Source organism: Antechinus flavipes, chromosome 4, assembly GCF_016432865.1.
Source record: "Antechinus flavipes isolate AdamAnt ecotype Samford, QLD, Australia chromosome 4, AdamAnt_v2, whole genome shotgun sequence".
NCBI classification, from domain to species: domain Eukaryota; kingdom Metazoa; phylum Chordata; class Mammalia; order Dasyuromorphia; family Dasyuridae; genus Antechinus; species Antechinus flavipes.
The window spans coordinates 21,458,431-21,477,457 of NC_067401.1; the positions used below are offsets into that span (position 1 = coordinate 21,458,431).

At 48.0% G+C, this 19,027-nt stretch overlaps 1 protein-coding gene across 5 annotated transcripts in view; it reads left to right on the top strand.

Annotated features, from left to right (window-relative positions):
- The window catches only part of AUTS2 (activator of transcription and developmental regulator AUTS2), a 1,092,405-nt gene that overhangs the window by 974,490 nt on the left and 98,888 nt on the right, over positions 1–19,027 (top strand). For all 5 annotated transcript variants that reach the window (XM_051992004.1, XM_051992007.1, XM_051992006.1 and 2 more), the window contains exon 6: positions 12,670–12,718. In XM_051992004.1, the coding sequence (XP_051847964.1) occupies positions 12,670–12,718 (49 nt within the window). The remainder of the gene's footprint in view (positions 1–12,669; positions 12,719–19,027) is intronic.

A 19,027-nucleotide genomic window follows, 5' to 3' on the forward strand; every position in this document is an offset into this window, starting at 1 on the left:
AAGCACTGGGATGGCTTGGTGGCCAGAGGGCAGAGGTCTGTGCCGGGAGTTATCTTCCTGAGTTCAGATCCAGCCTCAAGTCCTTACTTACCCAGACGGGCGCCCTGTTTGCCTCACTTTCCTCCCCTGTAAAATGGGCTGGAAAAGGAAATAGTCAACCAAGAAAGCCCCAAATGGCAAAGTCAGACAATGTGACTAAACCACCACAACAAAGGGATTATGTATCACTTAAACTGATCAGAACAAGGGCTTCCTGACCTTGAGGCAGGCTCCCTCCCACTCCTTGTGTGTGTGAAGAACAGTATGTATATATCCTTATATGTCTGTATACAAAGGTTATGTGTATATATGTACATACAGAAGTATGACCTAATCCAGGGATATAATTAATAAGAAGTCAGCCCCTGACCTGGCTTACAATCTTTTATTTATATATGTGTGTGTGTTATATATGTGTATATATATTTATATGTATATGTGCATATATATGTACTCATATATGTGTATATATGTGATATTTATAAGTTGCTTCAAGATTTGCAAAGCACTTTACATACATTATCTTTTACAAACACCGTCTTCCCAACAACCCTCTGAAATAGGCACCCAGGCATTATCCCCATGTTTCAGATACCCTACAGAGTTTAAATGATTTGTTCATGGCCCTACAGTTAGTATCAGAGGCAGGATCTGAATCCAGGACTTCTGGACTAAAACCAGCTCTGTGTGCCCAGCCAGGCAGCTGCCCTGTTAGAGTTCTGGTGAAACAAGGACCCCTCCCTTTTGGGGTGAGGTCTGACCCTGACCCAGGAAAGGCAGCAAAGGCCTCATGGTCAGTCAGTCCGGGAGGTTCCTGGTACGCGTCCGCCGGGAGTTCCCGCTCAGGGACCCAGCTTGGAGGAGGTGGAAGGGGGGAGAAGAGCACAGGAAGAGATGGGCACTGGGTAGCCTCAGGTTCTAAGAGTGGAGGGGGACTCAGTGGAAGTCACAGACATGGGCCGCCCTCAGACGTAATCTAAAGTGACAACTTATAAAGGCAGAGGAGCCTTGGAGAAGGAAGCCCTTTCCCAAGCTTCCTCCAAGGAGGGGCCCTTCCATCTCCCGGCCTTTTGTCTCCTGGGGCTCCTGCCTCCTGCTGGAGGGATCCCAGAGACTTAGCCATGAGGTAACCCCGCATCCAGGGGAGGAGGCTGAAAGCTGGAGGAAAATCTGGGGTGTGACCCAGGGTCCTCGTTCACCCCCTTGTGCCCCTGCCACTCTCTGAGTCACCCAACAGCCACTTACCTGCTTCCACTAAGGAGTTCCCTCCAGGAGTATTCTCTTCCCCAGGGAAAATCCCAGGAGAGAGAGGGAAAGGGCACTAACAAAGGGAAGGCCAGAGGCAGAGGGGGAAGAGACCCCGGGGGAAGATGGGATGTCAAGTTTGCCCAACAGCTGATAGTTCAGATTGGGATGAACACCTAGGGAGCAAATGTGAAATCAGGTTAGGAAGGCAGGCTGGAAGCCAATGTGGAGGATTCAAAATATTCCACGGAGAAGAGGGAGGCAAGAGGGAGCCCCTGAGAGTTATTGAATGAGAGTAGGGTGGTTTGTTTAGAACTTTGGCTTAGGCATATTCTTTTGGCAGGTGAAAACCTGAAATTGGGGGAGCCTTTGGGCAGCTCTTGGACCGTCCATCAGATGGGTGATGAGGGCTTGAACTAAGGTGATGGCGATGTGAGTACAGAGAAGGGGAGGGACCAAAGAGACTTTGATCCTCCCTAGAGGTACCTCCACTTCTCCACTGAGTTGGGAGACTCCTCCCAACAGGTTCATAAACAGATAATGACTCCCTCTCCTACCAGGTTATTAACAGGAGGCTGATACCCGAGACAGGATGAACGTTTTCCCAATTTTTGCTTTTGATGTGGGGTTTGCAATGCATATTGCGCCTTCTATTTAAATGTCTTCGGAAAAAGACACTGAGCCCAAATATTAACTATTCTAGCCATAGAGAGAAAATTGCCACCAAGTTTTAACTGGAAATAGAAGCGACATCAGCACTTTGGAGCTGGAAGGATCTTGGAGATCCCCCAGGCATAGGATCTCCTTCCAAAAGCAGGCTGGGTCAATTCTTCATTTGAAAGAATTCATCTTCAGATGAAACTGAGGAAGTACACACTGTCACTTATGGGAGAATTAGCAGAGGCAGCATTTGAACCCAGAACTCCAAGTCCCAGGAGTTTTCCATTTTATTTCCCCTTCATGTCACCAATGGAAAAAAAAATGAAATTTAGGGTCACATTCTAGAATAGTACCCAGGGCTTCCAGCTCCTACTCTATCTTAAGTTTAAAATCTGGAATTTCCATCCCTTCATTTCTCTCTACAAATTCAACACCTCCCCTCCCGGATCAGTTCCAGCCCCAGAAATAGCCTTGACCTGATCCTAAAACCTGTACCTTTTTTTTGCAAATCAAAGTACACTGTCAAGGACAGGTTTATTTTTGTCTGCCTCCTCAGTTCCTGATATAGTGCCTGACACAGAGAAGGTGCTTAATAAATGCTTAGCGGTGGATGGATGGATTGTGGGTTCCATTGATAGTAAGCACATTCATAGGTGAGATTATCTTTTAGCAATGTGATTTAAAATTAAGTTCAGCAAACATTAAGCACCTACAGTGCAAATCTGGCAATCAGCCACAGTAGGCTGAGAGCATGCACACATGCAATGGATTGTGGGTTCTATATATAGTAAGCACACTCATAGTTGAGATCATCTTTTAGCTGTGTGACTTGAAATTCAATTCAGCAAACATTAGGCACCTACAGTGTTCAAATCTGGTAGTCAACCAAGATGAGCATGAATGAATGAATGAATGAATAAAATCTTTCAATCAGGGGTCCCAAATCATAAGGAACTTTTTTTTTTCCAAAGCAATTTTTAGCTTCGTTCTGGTAATTCACGGTACAAATGGAATTTCTCATCAAGGCTTCCGACTCTCAGAATTTGCCATTTGATAAGAAGCAAACACGTACTCTTAGTTGTTAAACTGCTAACAATGATAACTTAGGATGCGTTTTTGAGATATGAGGAAAGAGAAGGGGCTCCTAATTTAGCTCCTTAGTGTTTTATTTTCAGCTGGCTTAATCTGTAAACTTGGCAAAGCTTTTGGATGTTTCAGAAACACGAAGTATTTTAAACATCTGAGCAATTTAACATTTAAAAGGCAGTCGACTCCCCCTGTTGAGTGGCTGCTTGTCATTACTTTCCCCCCCACCAAGGCTTGCTGGACTTCCAGGGAGCTAAGAGGCTCAAATTGTTCCTAGGCAGCCACCGTTGGAGTTCATTATGTCCTCCCTCCTCAATCTATGGCGACCAAGTGGATGGGTTCCAGCCTAGGTCTCCCTAATCTTCAGATTAAGATTCTAATGAGAGGAAGCTAAAGTCTTCCTAGACAAGCTATCATGGAGCCTTGTGTGTCGGTGTCTGCTTATCCCAGATGTGGATTGTCCAGACTCTTGATGCCTCTTCCTGGCTTCCCTCATCTTCCCCCGACACACAGGGGTTTTTTTTTTTTTTTTAAACTCCTTTCCCCAATACTCAAAGCCCCTTCTGCAGGGGAGAGGTGACAATCAAAGGAGAACACAATCAGAATAAACTCTGATGCTTCTATAAACAGTTTCTTTGGAATTAGAGAATCTTCAGTCCCTTTTTATGGAAACTATAGAAATTATAAACTATTTAAAGACAAGAACTGGAGCTTTTTTTTTTTTTGTCTTTGAATCCCTAACTCCTAGCACAGAACTTGTCATACAGTAGACATTTTATAAATGATTATTCATTGAATAAATAAAATCATAAATGTCAACCTCAGAAGTGGTTTAATCGAGGAATTATTAACCTCGAATGCATCATGGACACTGTCATGGCAGTCCGGTGAAGCCCATGGACCTCTTCTCAAAAATCATGATTTTTTTTTTTATTGCATACAATAAAATAGGTAAGATTAGAAACTCTATTGAAGATACACTTATCAAAAAAATTTTTTAAACAAGTTCACAGATTCCAGAATAAGAACTTCTGTTTGTTTGTTGTCCACTTGGTTCAGGTCACATCCAACTCTTTGTGAGCCTGTTTGGGGTTTTCTTGGCAAAAATACTGGAGGAGGTGGCCATCTCCTTCTCCGCTCATTTTACAGATGAGGCAAATAGGGTGAAATGACTTGTCCAAAGGCTCACAGCTAGGAAGTGTCTGAGGCAGGACTTGAATCCATTATACAAGTCAAATGTACTGTTCTTTTTTTTTTCCCCTGAGGCAATTGGGGATAAGTGATTTGCCATGGGTCACACAGCTAGGAAGTGTTAGGTGAGATTTGAACTCAGGTCCTCCTGACTTCAGGGCTGGTGCTCTATTCACTGCACCACCTAGCTGCTCCAAGTATGCCATTCATAAGGCCATCCCTGATTTTACATATGAGGAAATTGAAATGATTCACCTACATTTCATTTGATAGATTTAGAGATGGATCATTGGCTGAGAAAGGCAAAAGAATCATTGAGGTAACTTAATGCCATCTCAGTTTAGGAAACTGAGCCCCAGAACAGTGACTAGCATGGAAATCATCAGATCATCGATTTTGAGATAAAAGGCACCTTTGAAGCCATCTAAGTCAATATCCTTCATTGTAGAGTTGAGGAATCATAGACCAGGAGAACGTGGGAGATTTGTCCAAAATTATTATCCAGAGAGATATTAAATAAGCTAGGATTTGAACCCAGGTCCGTCAACATTAAATCTAGCATTCCATCCAATGTTCTACACTGCTACGTTCGGGAAAATGGGATTTGTGGCCGATGCCCTCCCCCCCCACACACCTCCACTGCCCACACTCGCTGGCAGTCAAGAAATCTTGGTGCATAACTATATGGATGCACCCACATAAGCACCCCTACATGTCTACACTGGCCTAGAGCATTCCTCATGGACCTAATCCCTGATAATCAGGGATGAAAATCGAATAGGTACCCGTGCAAAGCCTCCAAAAATGGCTGCTTGTGCCCATAGACAGTAGAGAAGGGACTGAGTGGCTTGTTTTTGTTTTAGTTGGGCATCTCGGTTGACTCATAGGTGTGTGTAGGTGCCTGTTTTACACGAGTGGGAGACCTGGTGTGAATTAGAGGAGGAAAATGGGCTATTCTGCCTTGATTGGCTCTTTATGTTCACTCAAGCAGTAGAGAAGGAACTTGGATGCTTGGCTGAGGACAGGTTGCTTCATGGGTATCATACTTGGAACAAAAACTGAAATGGGTTTCCCTTAAATCTCCCCATTTCTCTTTGAGCTCTCTTGGATCTGTGGAAGAAGCTTTAAAATGTTGTTTCAGCCAGCTTGAGGGCCCCCTTGGCTTTTCCCTGTGACATGTCAACATCTATTAAGTTTCTTCTGTGTGCATAAAACGCCTGAGAGTTCAAAACAACCCCTGCCCTCAAGAAACTCACAGTTTACCTGCAAACAACTCTGTACCCCCCAAAAAGAGACAGAAAAATGGGGATAATCAGCAAAGGAAAGGGACTGGCATCGAGGCCACTGCGTTTGCTGCTGGAAGAACTAGTCTCTCATTTGCACATGCCCCTGGTCTGACATTTCCAGGAGGGATCTTGGCAGAGAAATACTGTTATCCACACTGGAGAGTGAGCCCCCTCCTCCACCACCACTAGCATCATCATTATCACCTCATCTTCCCAAGCCCTTTCCCTCTTCACTTTCATCCCCCTCCCCCATTACCAATTACCTCCAAATTGGGAGGGGGAGGTTTTGGTTTGTTTTGCTTTTTTAGAATAATGGGATTTTTTTTTATCAAGAAGCTTTATTTTAATGCAAAAAAGTAGATTCCCTCTTTCTTTGCAGATTTCTTCACTCCCCCCCCCCCAAATAATAATAATTGTCTGAATCCAGTTGTGTTGAGCCTAAAGCTTAGGCCTCCCTGCTGTAGTCCCGGCTGTCTCCGCGGTTTCTGTGCGCGTACAGTATCTCCCTCTCCCCCATTCCCTCGCCTTTCCTCCCCTGGCATTTGATCTCGAGCCTTGTGTGTACTGCAGAACAAAGGTAGCAGTGGAGTGGAAAATCGCGGCCCGTAAGCCTCCCTCCACACTCTTTCCTCGTGGGGTACTTGAACCTTCGGATCGAACATCAAGCCGGCTGTCCCAGCCTTTTATTAATGTAGTTCGGTTGCTGACTCCTGACTGGAGGGCCGCGGGGCTGAGAGAGGAAGGAGAGGAGCGTCACTGCCGAGCTCCGCCCTCCCTGCAGGTGCAGATGCTAAGCCAGGGCCTCCCCTCCTCCTCCCTCCCCCCCCTCTGGGAGTCTCCGGTGCTTCCAGGAACTGCCCCAAAGGCCGGCGCCCCACTTCCCTTTTCAGGGGCTCTCGTGGTGTGGAAAGGCCCGGGTCTGCTCCCCGCAGGGAAGTAAAACAAAGAACCGGAGGAAAGGGTGAGAAGATGTTGGGCAGCCTCGGCCACGCTACACGGGGCCCGCACACTTGAACCATTTGTGGCACCCCGTCTGACTGTCGGTAGAGGCCTGCAGAGCGGGACGAGGGACGGGAGCGCGTCCCGGGGCTCGAACCGGACGATTCGCCGCTCCTGCTCGCGTGCCCCGGGCCTGGGTGGGCAGCCACGCCGCGAGCCTTCTGCTGAAATAGGGGTCTGGGGGTCAGAGGCCAGTGGAGACCCCTGCCCTGACAGCCCCCTGGGCTTCCCTGGCCAGGGTGGAGTGGTCGGGTCCAGGGGTCTGGGCTGCGTGTCCCGGGAGGAGAGAGGTAGACCTTGGTCTCACAAACCCGCTCGGGTGGAGCAGCAGGCGGTTGCTGCTGGCCAGGGCAAAGCTCGGAGCTCTTTCGTGCGGGGTTCGGAGGGCCGAGTACGCTTCTCAGGGGGGTTGGCCGCACCGGGAAGTAGCAGCTTGGCCCGCCGTGGCCGCTCCGCTTCAGGTCCCAGCTCGGCCCCGCAGCCCCCTCTCCCTGGGCCCCGTGCGCCTGGGGATGTGGAGTTTAGGGAGAAGCCGAGGCTCGGCGCCAGGCGCGGGCGGGGGGTCCTCTATCTAGTGTGTTGGGCGCCCCCGGACCGCACGGCCCGGGAGGGAGCCGGGACTCGGCCTTAGCCCGGGCAGGGCCCCGGGGTACGAGTGGGGGCGCCCCCGGAGCGCAGCGCCTCGCCCGGCCAGGGGCCGGGACAGCACAGCTCTGCGCAGCGCGCCCGAGCCCGGCGGGCGTAGGAAGTGCGAGGGGAGAGGCGAGGCCAGGAGACGGGAGGAGTGGCGGGGCGGGGCGGGGAGAAGCGGCGAGGAGGCGGAGGCGGAGGCGAAGGCGGAGGAGGAGGAGGGGAAGGAGGAGGAGGGCGAGGAGGAGGGGCGGCCTCGGCGGCGGCTCGGGCTCCGACGCTGGCACTGCAGCTGGATCGGAAGTCCCTCTCGGAGCAGCGGAGAGGAGCTGAATGAGGCGCGTCTCCGCGCAGCCCGGAGAGGAGCAGCTCGTGGCCGCCGTGCCTCGCCCGGTCCTGCGGCCAGCCGTCGGGGCGGAGAGCAAGGGGCGCCCGCCCCTGTGGCCGCCGCAGCTCCCGGCCTCTCGCTCGGCCTCCCGGGCAGCGGCGGAGCGGAGGGCACCTTTCGGCGGCGCCGGCTGCCAATGGAGTTCACTTGAGATGTGACAGCGCGGGAGGAGAAAGGCGCCGGGAGTGAGAGAGCCGAAGCCTCGGCCACCGCACCGCCGCCCCCAGCCCGGAGCCGACCCGCCACCCCGAGGGGACCTGGGACTCTTTGTACCGCCGGGCCGCCCCGGGAGGAGTTAGCCAGCCCCCCAGCAGCCTCGGCTGCAGCCCGAGCGGAGTGGGGGCGCCTGGAGGAGGAGCCGCAGGAGCCGCCGCCGCCGCCTCTGCCTCCGCCACAGGCACAGCCCCGCGCGCTCTCCTCTCCTCTCCTCTCCCTGCTCTGCTCTCCCTTCCCTCCTCCCTCCCTCCCTCCGTCTGCACATGGTCTCCTTTGTCCTGTCGCCGCCGCCTCTCTCTTAGCTCCCGTGCGCGGTGGCGGCGGCGCTTTCCGCGCGCGCACACACACGCGCACACACTCACCCTCGTGCGCGCACACACACTCCGGCTGTCGTCCGCCCCCCCCCCCCTTATTTTTTGCTCCTTCTTGGAAACCTTCGTGCCGAAGAAGCGGGGCGTCGCGGAGCCGGGGAGCGTCGGCCCGAGTCCGCGGCACCCAGCCCATGGGTGGCCTTCTACCTCCGCTCGTCGCCCGGAGAGGAATTGCCCTCGAGCCGAGAGGATCTTAGTCCGGAGGATTCGCTTTGAGACTTTCACAGCCCAGCACGAAGCATCCCCCAGCAGCCCAGTCGGAGTTGGGGCTACTTACTACGTGTGGATTTGGGGGGGAGGGTTCTTCCCTCTCTAAACTCGCCTTCTCCCGCTCCCCCCAACCCGACTCTTCTTATCCTGCGAGATTTGGAAGCAAACCATGAACTTGGGGCTGCCGGGGCCCCAGCGGAATCCTTGGCCACCAGGTAATGGCGATCCCTCCGGAATCCCCTTTTCCTCCCCATCCCTCCGGGCCCAGGGCTTCTCGCGACGCCGGGAGGATCGGGAGGGGAACCTGCCCTCCCTCCTGCGCGCCCGCCTGGCTCCTCGCCTCCCTTCGCGTCCTGCCGCTCTTGCTGGGCTGTCCGGCGGTGCTGAGGAGGCTCGGAGAGCGCCCCTTTCCCCTCCCCGGGGCAGTGTGGGTGTGCTTGCGGAGGAAAGGACTCGGGCTGCGGGCCCACCGTGGAGGGGGAGCCGCCTCGCTCTCCCCTAGCTGGCTCAGCCCGGCCGGGGGGGGGGGTATTGTCTTTTGCTAGGTGAGAGGGGGCGGCGATGGAGAAGCCCGGGGTCCCGAGCTCCCCGCGCCAAGCCCGACCTCTCTGCCCAGCTCCTTGGGCTCGTTTCGTGGGCTCCCTCCATCCTGCTTCCTTCCCCGGCGGCTGGCTCTGCAGCCAGCTAGTCCGGCAGCCTTTGTACTTCTCTTTCTTTGAGGGGCGAGCTCGGGAGCCTGGGGGAAAAGGGGGGGCGGGGGCGCCGAGGCTGGGGTGTCGGATGGAAGGAACCGGGGGCTCACTTTAATGTAGGATTAGCCTCTGTTAAATCGGAGATGGGGGAGACTAAAGCGTCCTCCCAGTCATCGCACCTACAGCTAGCCGCTGACGGAGGGGGTCTCGAACTTTACTGGGGGAAGGGGAGAGCGCCCTCCCATCTGGCCCCAGCAGGCTCCCCCCAGCTCCTGTCCCATGCCCACATCTCCTTCCCCAAGTGCCCCCGCAGAGATCCTGGCCGAGGTTCCCTGTGGCTGGGGAGAGAGGGCCGCTGAAAGGGAGTCCGGTCTTGGGGGAAGGAAAGGGCAGGCACTGGAAAGCTCCGGTTTTCCCTGCTCCCCCTTTCTCTCCATCTCCGCTGCTGCCGAAGGCCTCAGGCGCAGCTGTGTCGAGCCGAGATCTCTCAGCCCCAACGTCCCCGAACCGGGCAAGCCGGGTCCAAACGCCGGACCCGAGGGGCTCCATTCCTTCCTTCCCGCCGGACCAGGCAAACAAAGTTCGCTCCCCTCCGGGAAGAGCTCGAGAAAATAGCTCCAAACGGCCATCGAGAGACCCAGCCCTGATGAGAGTGAAGAAAGAAAAAGTTTGAAATGAAATGAGGCTTTGTGCGAATTAGTTCCTAAATTCGAGGCGAGCCTGGTCTTTTCCTCGCTAGAATCCGTTCCGTTCGTAAGTGCGGGGTTGCTGGAGGGAGAATCCCTGGAGTGGAAATCCTGCCCGGCTGGCGATGGCTGCCTGCTTGCTGGATTCCCTGCTAGGGGCCGAAGACTTTCGCGTTTTCCCAGGCAGCCTCTGCCTTTCTCTGCCTTTATTTTAGCCCTATTCACTTTTCCTTAAGAGCAAACACATGGTTTTGCATTTAAAAATAGGCTAAAAAAAAAAAAAAAATGTGCACCGAGACTGAGAGAATAAACCCTTGATTTGCATCAGCTGTAGATGCTGCGGCTTCACTGGGTCCCTCTCCAAGGACCCGACCTACAAGGATGGACTGCTGGCCGCCTTTAGTAGCCGCCTTTAATTTCGAATGCATCTTTAGGTGGATTTGGGTTTAAGAAAATTCAGGAAAAGAAAGTAAGATTCCTCCGTCCCTGAGGTTTCCTGGAAAGGGCACGACAGAGCCTATTTTAATTCTTACTGAAGTGTCTCAGCTTTAGCTCTGAGAATTAAAGCCTAAAGAAAAATCGGTTCAGAAATTAGGGGGGGAGGGAGCACGGAAATGCAGGCTTTTCCTTAAGGGTTGATGGGGAAGAGGAAAGAGAAAGTGCACATTAAGGCCCATGCCACCAAATAATTCCTCAAGTTTTCTGAAGATTGCAATGAGAATTAATTATATTTAGCTTTCCTCCTGTTTGGGAAGCAAACAAACAAACAAAACCCACCCGTTCTTCGAGAAACAGCTGTGTTGTTATTTTTAAGGGTTTGGGGTTCCTTCAGAGCCTTAAATGCTGCATGAAGGAGCAAATCCCAAAACAGATTCAAGAACCGAAATCATTGCCTTCCTGTTTTTGATTGATCTGGAGATCTCTTATGAGGACCAGACCTGGGAGGTTTTAGGCGGTTTGTGCTTAACCTGCCCCAATAGGAGGGCAAAAAAAATGGCTTTTTTTTCCCCTGGTGTTTGTAGAACACGTATGTTTTAAGCCTCTAACTGTCCTTGTAAAATGATTTCTTTAACAATTTCAAATCACACCTTAATTTAGGCATTTCCTCAGGTCATTTTTATTTAACTAAAAGAAACACCAAAAAATCACTGCCTCTTTTCCCCCCATCTCAAAAAAAAAAAAAATGTTTTGACTTTGTTTTGACAGAAGATTGTTGGGAGAGGGGGGCTTTCGGTAGTCGTGAATTTAAGGGATTGGAGCTGAAAAGATAGATTAATTAAGTGAATTCTGTTGTAACTAGACCTTAGGTTGAAGGGTAGTAACTAAGTTTCCAGAAGCCTTGCTTTAGATATTTAATTTCTGTTACATTATTCCTTTAAGTTAAAATATTTTCTGAATAGCATATTTCTTTTAATCTTTTGAAGTGACAGTATTTGGTGGCTTCTTTCTCCTTTCCCTCCCCATAACCACGGTCTTTTATTTTTTGTGGGAGGTGGGGGGGCTCGTCAGGAAAAGCAAAAACATAGCATGGAATTCAATCTAATTGTGTTTATAAGGCATTTCAGTTTGCAAGAAGAATCTCGTCCTATTTTTAATAAATTCATACAAGATGTGTCAAGTAAAAGCAATCTGTTATTATGAAGGAAAACAATAGCTCTTTCTTAATTATTAACAACATTAAAAATGTTTAGTGCTCATTGGCTCTTAAGTGAATGAGCATGTAAATGTGTGCGTGTGTGTATAATATTTATGCACAATCCTTGGGAACAGCCGCCTGAGATATATATTTTCCTGCGGAGGCAAACTAATCATCCTAGCTTACATGAAAAAAAGGGATCTTCAGTTCTTTTAGTGTGGACATAACAACAAAGTAAAATGGGAATCAATCAAAACAAAAAAATGGTCACAGTGAGAGGAAAAAAAAAACAACAACATGGCAGGCTGCTACTATTAATTTAGAAATCCACCATGTGCTATATATTTCTGCCTACCGATTTATCCAATATTCATCATTTTAGGTAATCTTATTTTTATATATAAAATTTTTGCTTTTCCTTGTGGGGAAATCAGCAACAGATCTAACGGTCATTTTTTTTGCTTTAACTACAAGCTAGGCGTTTTTGTTTTTATTTTTAATTCATTGTCTAAAATGTCCAAAAAATTGTTTTGGCATTTTCAGAGCCTACAAAAGTAGGTAATTCTAAAAGAAGATTTTTTTTTTTTACAAGCCATGTTTTATTTTTTGAAATAAAAGCATATGTATGATGAAATTATCCATTGAGCAATGATCATAGACTGTTTGCTAGAGCTTTTTTTTTTTTTTTTCCCACCTATTTCAAAACTGCTTTAATAATGAAGTGAGTTGACATGGTCTTTAAGAAAAAGGCAAAGAGAAATGACAGCTGTTGAGTTGGATGGATGTTTATTCAGGTTAAGATGTTTGTGATTTGAGTAACCAAGGTCAAACTGAGAATATATATAGGGGAAGATAGGTTGATTAGAACAAGAATTTTTAAAAATAGGTTTATATAAGAATCGGCCTGTTTTCTAGGACGGAAAGCCAAAACTTGAATGATAAGCAGTCATGAAATGGGGGGGGAAATAGTTCATCGTCCTCCTTCCCCCCCAAAGCATAACATAGCTCTAAAGAAATGTTTTGAAATAATAGCTTGTCAGTCAAATCACAAAATCATTTTGGGACTAAATGAATGACTTTAGAGCAAAGAAATGTGTTTTGTACTGATAATATGTCGAATTAGGACTTATTTTTATTTTATATATTTTTTTGAGATTCCCCCCCCAGGTAAATAACTGCACTGCAGAGTTCATACTTATGGTCAGATAGCGCCACCTTATGGATAATGTTGTGGAATTGCAGCTTTCTATTTTCATGGGCCCCTGGATTTCTTTGAAAATAGAAGGAATCGATCCAACATTTTGATCATATTTTTTTTTCTTTTTGTCTTTCAGGTTTCTGATGCCAGCTCAGAGAAACTTTTCAACACCGCTATAAACAAAGGTAGGACCGGCTTACTACTCAGCCTTTTGCATTCAGCCTTGGCTCATTGTTCGCTTCCTTTCTGGACCCCGATGAACTCTTTTCCCTGCTCCTTGGGACTTGGTCGTTATCATTGTTTTGCTTTTCTCCGAAGGGGAAAAAAGAGTGGAAAGGAAGGAGGAGGATTTTAAGATAATCCTTATCAATACCTGAGAGATCTTCCCTAGCTCCTTCTAAGCCCGATGAGTTTGCCTTAAATGACAATAAAATGGCTGTGATGGGGAATGCTGGCTCTGAGGACGGCCTCCCTTCTCTCAGTGGATTGAGCATCCTAAGTAGCCAATTTGTAGCTCAGACTATAACAGCCCACAGATGTTTTTGAGTATTTCGCCGGTGTGATGGGCATAAATCGGGCCTTCTTGCGCTTTGTGCTTTTGATAAAGTTAATAAGCGATAGACGGGGTGAAATTGAAATATACACTGTCCCATTAATTTCCCCTAAGCGGCAATAGATGGTGAGAAGTCCTAACTGTGCATTATCAGAAACCATCGTGGATAGATGTCTTTCTGCAGGCAGCATTGTTGGAAATAACGCGTTTGGGGGGAGGGAGGTTCCCTTCCCTCAAGTCCCCCCGACAGCAGAGGTGTATAATGCGAAAGTTTTCAATGATGTCAACTCTCCTGCCCTTTTTTTGTCTTTTGCACGCTAAAGTCACTTAGTTCTGGGCCGTGATTGCTTAGTAAAAGATGGTATGTTTTTCTCTTGCCTTTCCCCATGTCTTCAATGTGTCGTTCCTTAGCGGTACTGGAACCTATCTGAGCCGAAGTAGTCTTAATAAATTGAAATCTGAACCACTTCTCCATTATATAGTTGTCTGGGCTCATATTTTCGCCTGGCAATTCATCGGCTCCGGCTCCAACCGCAGCTATTTTGAGCCTCCCAGATTATGTTAGAATTTGGACCGAATGGAATTTTAAATAGTACATTATTTTTAGGGTTCCCAGAAGGTGCGCCTGCTTACTTCCACCGCGATTGCTGGCGCTCCCAGGATGACTTGGGATGCATATTGAATTTTCTCTTTTTATTGCATAATGGAGGAGTATTCTCGTTTTATGTTTCATCATATTTTTTGATGGACTGAAAAGTTTGTATAAATTTGTTATCCATAATCCTAAAAGCCAAATAAAGGAGAGGAGCCGGGTAATTCATAGGCCTGCCGCGCTCATTCATAGGCAGAAATGTGTAATTGTTTATTGCAGATTTTGAAGAGGAAAGAGTGTTTGCCTGGCACTTAATAGGGCCATGAGAGAAAACAGAATTTGTTTCCTTTTCCCAGAGTGGAGGGTGGGGGGGAAGGGGAGGGAGAAGGGGGAGAGCTGGTCACTAAAAGAAGTCCCTGGGCCTCCCCCACCCAGAAGTGACTGTATCTTTATTTTGCTAATTTGGGGGGGGGAGCTGTGGAATGCTTCTCCCCCTCTTTTGGGCCTAGGCCAGAAGAAAAGGTTGGGGGCTCTGTGAATCAGCATTCTGTGCTGAATGCCTGTTACCGGGTTTGAAGCTGGAGAGTGATTGATGAAGGGGGGTGGGGGAGGGCCCCCAGGCTGCACCTCCTCCCTCGGGCTGTTTTTTTCCCCCTTCCTCTTTCCTTTTTCCGAATCCAACATTTCCCACATTTTTATTTTTGTTTACTTACAGAGTTTGATTTGTGGCATCTATTTGGTGGTGAATGGCCCTCCCCTGTCAGGAGCCTTTCTTCTTAGCTGCTGTTCTTGGGGTGATTTAGTTCCCTTGAAAGGATTAGGGTTTCTTTGTGCGGCCTAAAATCAACATGGGCTTTTTTCTAAGCTTTGCTTGGGAAACCATACACAAATAAGCTTTTTAGTTGATGGCAGATTATTCCTTTGCCCCTGATTTCCATCCAAATGGCGTCTTTCTTTTCTACTCCCTAGTTTCCCCTTAATGCCATATGCTAATTCCTGTTGGGGACTGAATGACAAGGGACAGAATCAATGCAAATCCAGGTGCTGCCTGGAGGCTGGCTGGTACCCACCCCCACTCCCATCCCCCACTCCCGCCCCCCCCTTGGGAGAGGGAGATTAAAGTGGGGAGGGGTGGAGGAGGAGGGAGAAGCACCGGGGACAGTTTTGTTAAGGGGATTAGTATTCAAACTGCTAAATTTCGTGAAAACAACTCGAGAAAAAGTGATCCATTGTGTGTCGGGAGAATATCCGTAATTGCCTGTAGACAGGTGCTGGGGTTCTCATTACGGGCTGGGGCTTCTGGGTCTGTTTTTACTCGGGGATGGGGATGGTGGGGGTGTCGGCGGCTGCCTGGCTGACAAGGCCATCAAGGACCTGTCAGTTTGATGCCTGTGTCAAGTTCAAATTCCCCAGGAAAGCCAAAGGCCCCCTGCTCGCTTGAAAGCCGGGTCTCCCTTCCTCGCCGGGTGTTCTTTGCCAAGAGCAACGAGCAACCTGGGGAACCATAAAAAGGGCCAGATTTCCACCAGGTAACGGGGCGAGGGGCTCTTCCCAGCCTGAGCTTAACCAGGGCGCCCGGGAAAGCTGACAAGTCGAGGTCCCTCCCTCCCTGTTCCTCCCCCCTCCCCTTCCAGATGTTTAAAGCTACATATCACCTCTCCCTCTTGGGGGTCTGACAGTTTCTAGCCTAAGAGTATCTTGGCATTAAGCTGCCGGTGAGATTAAGCTGCTGAGACTGGCGGCTGGTAGATTTGGTCCATAAAATTTCACCGTGGGAGACCGGGGCTAATCTCACAGCCTAGTGATAGCCGGGGATAGATGGAAGCTTTTGATGTTGGGCCTGTGCAGTCTGGAGGCTGGAGCTCCAGGCAGACAGACAGACAGACAGATGGACAGTTAGACAGCAGGCCTGCCTCATTGTTTAAACAAGCATTTAACCTCTCTGGCTCAATTTTCTTTCACCCATGCTAATACCACCTAGGGTCTCCCAGTGGTGAGGAGACAGCTAATTAGAATAAGAAGCACTGATGGAGCAGCTCTGTATCTTGGTTTGTCTGCCTCACATCAGCTCTGCCCCTAGCTACTTGCTCTGGGCCAGGAAAAATTCTGGTAGGCCAGTAGCTAGAGGCATTATATTATTATTATTATTATTATTATTATTATTATTATTATTAATTTCTCTTAGAGAATAAAAGCTTCTCAATCAAATAGAAGCCTTTGCTGGTAAGGTTTTTGCTGTAAACTTCTTATGAAAAGGGACTGGTTTTTGTTTTGATTTTCTTTTCTTTTTTTGGCCTTTTTTTGTAGCCTCACCTCTTAGCACAGTGCCTGGTATCTAGTTGCTTAATAAATGTTGACTGACCTCACTTGAGGTTATCTCTGAATTCGTAGGAGATTTCATTACACATATTCCCTTCTTTTCAGTGTCTTTTACATATTAACAATAACTGCAGCCCCCAAGATAGAGTATGAATGGAAACTGAGTATTTTTCCTTCTAGCTCTCCCCCCGTGAATTCTACAACCTTTTACTAAACACTTCCATGGCAGGCTCGGTGTTGAGCACCAGTGATATAACAAAAGGCAGAAAGATACTGCCAGCCTTGAGGAGTTTACATTCTGATGGGGAAGACTGTAAATAACTAGGTATCACTGGATATATGAATTGATGGAAGGCAATCTGAGAAAGGAAAGCACTAGCAGATAATCAAGAGCCCAGGAAAGGCCTTTTGGAATATAGGTTGGTTTTGAATTGAATTTTGGTCAAAGAAACTTAAACAGGAGGAGATAAGGGGGTGTTCCAGGTGTAGGGAATGGGTGATTGCAAAGACTGGGAGGTGGCAGGTGGAGTGTTGTGTTTAAGGAGCCAGTGTTGATGGACATGTTAGGAATGTTTGGAGATGAGTGAGATATGGTGAGAAGCTTAGAAAAGTGGGAAGGATTAATCAGGTTTGGAAAAACTTCATAGGCCCAAGGGGAATGGGGTTTATATTTGAACCTTGGGGGTAATAGGGAACATGAAAACTGATAAGATACTGTGGTAAGATCTGTCCTAAATGCAAAGTGTTGCTTTACTGTCACTCAGAACAAAGTTTTTCTTCTAAGAGAGTCATAGTTGGGCCATTTAATTTTGTGTTTAACTGTTTGGGGGACATTTGGGTCAGTATTAAGAATCTGTCAGTGGCTCAATCATTTGCCAAAGATTTAATTTTCCTAGGGAGACAGTCTTGAGACCTGTGTCCCCAGTTTGGTGGTTGATTGAAGGCAAAATCTGGATTCCTGGTCCTGAATATCCTGGAAAGTTCTGGGTATGCCTTTTAAACAGAGTTTGAGCTTGTTACCAAATTCATTTTCATCCTTCAGCATACTTAATCTTCCCTAAATCCTAAAGGGACCAGAAGAGTGAATATGGCTGTTTGCTGTCTGGCCAAGATGCCTCCTAGCTGTGTCACCCTAGGGAAGACTGAATTTATTTGAACCTCAGTTTTCTCATCTGTAAAATGAGGTAGTTGGACCCAATAGTCCTTAAGTTTCCCTCCTGGTTCTGAATTTGTGGTCTGTGATTCCTTGAGAAGTTCAATTTGAAGTAATAATATCTGCCATGTTAATGAAAGTGCTTTAAAGTTTAAGTATCTGGTGTGGTCCCTAGTAGTCCTGGAAGGCAAATAGAGAGAGGACTATTTTTTACTGTGAGAGAAAAAACAAAAACAAAGCACTGTTTGCCTGGCAGCTGGGGAAGGGCTAGAGGTAAGAGAAGATGGGGGTCAGAGAGATGACCAGAAGAAGGAAAAAGCCAGGGAGGGCTTCCTCCTGCCCGCCTCCATCATTTCTGAGCTACTCTGGGATGAACAAGAGAGACAAGAGGTGCTGATGCTTTTGCATCTTTGTACCTGGGGCTTTGTGGGTTACAGTTCCCCCCCACCTCCATTGAAATTTACATGTGAAACATACAACCCTTGGCCAGCTTCCAGAGCTTCATCTGCCTGGCCCGGGTAGCCCAAGTTTCTGGTTCTGTCTCTGCAGAACTAATCACTCTGTCCAAGAGGCAGCGAGGTGGCGGGGCAGGTGGGACCCCAGACCCTAGCTGTGTGACCCTGGAAAAGTCACCTCACCTGTGCCTCAGTTTCCTCACCGTACAATGGGGGTAATAATAGAATCCATCTCCTAGGGTTGTCGGGTAGATAAAACAAGGTACTATCTGCAGGATGCTTAACGCAGTACCCGGCACTATATAAATGTGAGCTATCTTAGTTATCTGTGAAAGTGGAATTTTAATTGAAAATCACAGATAGTCTCCTCTAGCCACGACTTCCTTTGCTTTCTGGAAGCCCTCTGCCCACCCCCTACAAATCTGATGGTTTTTCTAATGGTTTCCTTGGCATTCTAATCTGAGCAGCCTCTTACCTGTCACTTGGTGGCTTCCCCCCTCACTAGGTGATGGCAGACGAGGCCCTAGGTTGGAATCCCTCCGCAGCCAGCTGTCCCCTGACCCTGGGCACCGCGCTGTTAACCCCTCTCTGTCTGTTTTCTTATCTGTTAAATGGCCTAAGGTGGAAAGGGTGGGAGGAGGGAGCTGCCTGAAAGGTCACGTTCTGCTCTAAAAATCTACAGGCTAGGAGGCCAACATGGCGCTCCCTAGACTTCCTCATGGGACTTAGTAAAGAGCAGACTTCTGTGGTAGGATCTGAAGGCTTCATGTGGATGAAAGAGTTTGCATTTCAATTGGCCGGTCATTTTGGACTTTTCACACAGTGTTTGTTTGGAGTACATTATTTAGTAAGGGAAACAAAGGGAGAAAAGTCTCTAAAAAATTGTGATCTGGTGAGAGAGAGACAGAGACAGAGAGACAGAGAGCTCCAGCTCGAATTTATTAAGTATTGTGTGCCAAACATTTTACTAAATCTAGAAACTAGCTAATGTAATATATTAAACTAATATATATATATAATATGAATATATTATTAAACATAACACATATTTAAACATATATGTTATGTTTAATATGTATGTATTATGTACATTATAACATAATATATATTTCACTGGCAGCATGTCATGATAGATAGAAGGATGTCCCTTAAGTCACAGACTCGAGACTTGCCTCTGACTTATACAGTCACTTAACCAACCTCTCCTTGCCCCAGGTGACGTTCTTAGATTACAAACTGTCAGGTGGGTTCTGGTCTACTTTAGTAAAAGGGAACCTTCTGCCTTGAAGCTCCCATTGCTAATCAAATCACCTTTCCAGTCAACAAAATAAATACCGGTGATGTCAGCTCGTTAGCTTTAATCAGGTGAAAGGTCGTCGTGGTTCACTGTTTCTTTGGTTTTCTGAAACCCTCTGGACAAAG